The sequence below is a fragment of the Diuraphis noxia genome, unplaced genomic scaffold (assembly GCF_037042655.1).
Source record: "Diuraphis noxia isolate RWA-SAM2 unplaced genomic scaffold, SU_Dnox_SAM2 contig0003, whole genome shotgun sequence".
Classification (NCBI taxonomy): Eukaryota; Metazoa; Arthropoda; class Insecta; order Hemiptera; family Aphididae; genus Diuraphis; species Diuraphis noxia.
Window position 1 is genome coordinate 49,354,707 of NW_028301713.1, and position 4,855 is coordinate 49,359,561.

The 4,855-nt window shown below is 35.7% G+C and overlaps 1 protein-coding gene across 2 annotated transcripts; it reads right to left on the reverse strand.

The window, feature by feature from the left end:
• Positions 1-225: 225 nt before the first annotated feature.
• LOC107164229 (UDP-glucosyltransferase 2-like) lies at positions 226-4,050 on the reverse strand. 2 transcript variants are annotated; one of them, XM_089224307.1, is made up of 5 exons: positions 2,936-4,050; positions 2,094-2,313; positions 1,737-1,956; positions 881-1,115; positions 226-685 (listed from the first exon to the last, which is right to left on the reverse strand). In XM_089224307.1, the coding sequence occupies exons 1-5, from the start codon at positions 3,785-3,787 to the stop codon at positions 608-610; spliced, it is 1,605 nt and encodes a 534-aa protein (XP_089080433.1). In that variant the 5' UTR covers positions 3,788-4,050; the 3' UTR covers positions 226-607. The 2 variants fall into 2 exon arrangements, with proteins under 2 accessions (XP_089080433.1, XP_015367457.2); XM_015511971.2 differs by lacking the exon at positions 226-685 and having other exon boundaries at positions 778-1,115.
• Positions 4,051-4,855: the final 805 nt, after the last annotated feature.

Genomic DNA, 4,855 nt, shown 5'->3' on the forward strand with positions numbered 1-4,855 from the left:
ACATCCTCTTGGTGTAGTTTGGATAAATCACTTGGCATATATTTTTAGCGTGGTCAGAACTGTTCTCAAAACGTTTATGATATCTCAAAGAACAATCTTTGAAATTTCATCAAAATAGGCCAATTATAGTACCTTTTAAGTCTATAATATCCAAACGTACAGACATTGCTTTTTGTTACCTTCATTTGAATAACAAATCAATAATAATTAATTTAATATCACGTATTTTGTTTGAAAAAAAAACCTTCACAACGCACAGCGAGTTACTAGTCTATACCAATTATTGTTTTATTATTTTATTTCTGATAAACCTAAATATACGAAGTGGGACATTTCGCCGTGGCCCAACTCGGTAATTATCTGCCGTAGAATATTAAAGAATCGTAGGTACTTGATTAAATCTCTGACCCCTCTCTCTCTTTAAGTTGTAAATTTACACATTAGATGTTTTGTAAATTGCTGGGATTTAAAAACATAATATTTGATTAATCGGCAAACACAAAAAAATAATTGAAAGATGTTTTTAATGCAATGTCGATATACACTACATGTGAAATGAGCAGTACCATATAAATTATAACCGTGAAAACCATAGCTTTGCATCGGGCTAGAAAGAGTTTCTTAAAAAACAAGTCAATACGTAACGTTCAAAACCTTGGAGGCGTACACTGGCGTAGTCTGAACTCTGAAGAATAATATTAGTGGGAATCAATAATAATAATAAATTTAAACATACATTGTGAAAATAAGGAAAATATACACGTATAACACTTAATATGAGATCGGAGAAAATGAAACCATAATAATATTATTATATGAATTAAAATTATTCAAATTTTGCTTTGACGTATCGTGAAAGATTAAAAAGTTTTGTACATACAACGTATTTAAAAATACTGTAGACTATGAAAACGACGAGGGATATGCATGCTACCGTGAAACCTATCACGTCCAATAGGTAATATTGATACCACGACAAATTGAGCGCATGAGACTTCAAGTGTGGCGCTCCATGGTGACGTAGGATGTACTCCGTCCAGTAAACGACCAACGATTCCGGTGATATGGGTCGATCATTGAATATTTTCATGGCGTTTTTAGCGTTCATTGAGTATCTATAAGTAAATACAATAATAAAAAATAACAATAATTAGGGTTAATATAAATGCATATTATTTTATTATATAATTTTCTAAATATAACCATATTTGTTTTAAATTTGTAAATTAATAAATCCATGTTTAAGCAAATATTTTGTATAAACTATACAGTTTCTGTTTCCACCTAACCTAACCGTGTTGAGGAAATATTTAGGGGGAGGCTCTCATAGCCCCTAAGACCTCTAGTCGTTGTAGGAATATAGAACTACAATATGGAAAATTAAGATAAACGACAAGATATCGATTGAATATGAGGTGTAAAATATTATTTCTTTGACAATCGTTCACAATCGTGTTACATCGTTAATGTGTGCCATGGTATTACTCTACAAATTTTCAAAAATGTTGAAATTTTTTGAAAATCATAGACACGGCTATTGACCTAAATAACCCACCTATATTATAAACTTATGCTCAGCACTCAGCAGAACAGTTAAGATCACTTCCTAAATCCCTTCTCTTTAGTTACATTTAAATTCGTGCCTTATTTTTATTACAGAAACATGCAGTGGATCGTAAGTTTAATTAATCGTGAACGTTTTATAATGTATTTTCTTCTAGTAGTTTTCGACTTACTTGTTGTTGTTGAGCAGTTCCAAGATATTGTTTAAGAACGAGTCTTCGGTGACAGACAGTATGTCCATCGAAATCGCCATGCCGGCGTTAACCAGATTGTCAATATTTCTCGGCTGGTCGAAGATCAAAGGAAATCCGAGGACTGGAACACCGGCGTCCACGGCTTCATAGATCCCAGATATTCCTCCATGGCTAATGAAAAGTTTCACATTGGAGTGCACTGCAACGACAAGTAAGAAAAGTGTTAATGTGTTATCAATTAACCATCAAATAATTGATGATTTGTGACTTTGGCGATTTGAGTTCATGTGACAATGATGGTATTATGAAAATAATATTATATATTTAAATATTTACAAAGTATATCACGTTGGGGAAGCCACTGTTTCATCATAATATTTTTTGGTTTGTCTTCCATTTCATCTTCATATTTCAATAACACTCTTTGCGGGACTCGTTCAAGTGCCTTTAGCAACGCTTTTTTTATGTTTTCCGGTATTGTAGACATTTTTACGGTTGAACCAAAACTGAAAAAAATTACTCCATGAGGTGATTGTTCGATAAATTCTAATACATCCTGAAATAAAAAAATTATATTTATTCAGATAATATGTAAAACAAAACAATCTGTCAATCAACAAATTATTGCTGCCTGGGATAACTATATGATGATATTATGTACATAATTGTAAGAGGCGTGGGTAGTGTAAGTGACATGAAGACGAAGTAACCTTTTAGTTAATATCTCGTTTAAATAATGTTTTAAATAAAAATGTATTTCAATTATTACAAAATTTACAATTATAGCTGTATAAATGATTTTTTCTTACGTATTATTATTTATAGCGATTATATGGTCAAGATTTGATATGGTAGTGTTTAGCACATACGGTTTTTAGAGGAAAGAATGTAGACATTTAAGACATAGTGGACGTATTTTAACGTAGTTCAGAGAATGAAAAATTTGAAAAAATAATTATACGTATTTAAAGATTGTTTCAATCTTATTGATCAGGCTATTATTAGTATGGGTATGCTAAAAAATTGGGTCTAGTAAATTGCTAAAAAAGAGAATGATATTATAATAAACATGTAAATATATGATAATAAATAATAATATTATTATGCTCGTTGATCACCAATTTTGAGTACCTACGTTCAATTGTATTCCACTAATTTTATGCTTAGTCTTTACTCACTTTTGGCAAACTTTTGGCCGCTTTCAGATGTATTCCACCCACGTCGACGACGTTCTTGGGCACCGCACTCGGGGCGTCGCTAATGAAATGCCTGTTGACGAACACCAAAGACGGCGGTACGGAATCGTGTTGATCGTACTGTTTGGACGGTTCGGTGTACTTGAACACGAGTTCATTGTACCGTTGTACCGCCGTGCCATAGACCAGTAACGCCGCGTTGGTCAGCCTTTCCACGAACGTTTCGGGAAAGGCGTGCATGGTCAAAACGTTGGAAACGGCGGCGGGGTTGGACACGTGACCAGTAATGGCGTGCTCCATGAACGCGATCTGCGACGTTGGCATGACGTAGATGAGCGGCAATCCGAGCCGAGCGGCTGCGTACGACATGCACTCGGACCAAAACGGTTCGATGAGCACAGCGTCAAACCCCGCGGCCGACGACTGTGGTCGGTCCTGTTGCAGCAGTTTTCTCATCTCGTCGTTGCCGTACACCAAGTCGCACTGCATCCTACCAATTCCTACGAAATCACTGTACATCCTAAACGGGTTGCGGAAGTTCTCCACGAGCCAGACCAAGTTTAGGTCCAGGCTGGCCGTAAACCCTTTGGATATGTCCACTTCCGTGTAGTTTTCCCGGCCACCTTCCAAGAAGGGCGTGAACGCGGTGACCGTATGCCCGTTGTCCACCAAGGCCTTGATAATGCCACTCATGAAGTTCCAGTGGCTCCTGGCGCACATCGTCTCCACGGCCAATATCCTGGCGCATTCCATAGGAACGGGTCCTGGCCACCCAGCCAACGCGACGATTATCAACGCAGCGGTGCCCGAGACCAACGGCATTTCGGTGCGCATCGTCCGATTTATATTATTATTATGTGGACCCGCGACGGCGATTTCCGGATAGAAATTGAATAGAAAATCGCAATAATCTGCGAGGTTAGTATATAATCGTGTTTTCCGGTTGCGGTCGACCGATTGAACTTCAGACGTATCCGTACGATCGATGCGTAATACGCATTGCGTATAAATGGATAGCGATCGGTGTATTGGTGCGTGAATCGTACGAAGGCGCCGTTTTTAAACCGATCGAGCGTTTTTTGATATTAGAATTTGCCATCATCGATAGTGCTGCTAATCAACATGAATCATATGCTTTAGTTGAAATATGTACCGTGTATATATATAGGTACTTTTATGACACTTCAGGCGGAGATAACAGTATGAAATAATGTTGCGATTTTCGAACACTCAAAGTTCGAGTTTGTTTTTTTATACTTATATATTACGAATTTATGAATTACCGGTATTAAGATATAGGCTTATCGTTTTACGTCAAAATTGCGGTCACTGAACTCTTGAATTATAGATAGTGAAAATAATGCAACTGAAAACGCACGCGTATGATACATATCCATGTGAAACGGCCTTTAGATATAAGTGTTTGTTTTTATTTTTCATGTGCTCAGACTACATTCAATCATTCAACTATGTTAAGTATATAATTTTTATTTATGTGATAAAGAATAAAGGACAATACTTTTAGTCGTTATAGATACTAAGGTCTAAGAGTGCTTATCAAAAGAAACTAAAGCTAATAAATTTCATCTTTCGAAATGTTTGAAATATATTTAGAAAACCAGTGGAGCATATATAATGTGTATGTTACATTATTCAAAGAAGTACACAGTTGAAATTTCATGATACCAATTTCATGGTACGGACTACGGATAATGTACATAATAATAAATAATATTATACATATTACAATATTTATGAACACCAACCAGACACCAGTTACCGCCAAAATCGTTCAATTGTTTTCTTTTATAAATTCATTATTTACATAACTTCATCAGTGATCCAGTGATTGTTATTCAGTAAACAGAGACGTTTAAATACGTTTAGAAATACTAATCTAAG

Coding starts and splice junctions, on each gene's coding strand:
- LOC107164229 (XM_089224307.1), bottom strand. CDS start 3,787: ATGCGCACCGAAATGCCGTTGGTCTCGGGCACCGCTGCGTTGATAATC. Junction 1,957..2,093: donor TCCCCAACGTGATATACTTT/GTAAATATTTAA, acceptor TTGTCGTTGCAG/TGCACTCCAATGTGAAACTT. Junction 1,116..1,736: donor GAACTGCTCAACAACAACAA/GTAAGTCGAAAA, acceptor ATTTACTTATAG/ATACTCAATGAACGCTAAAA.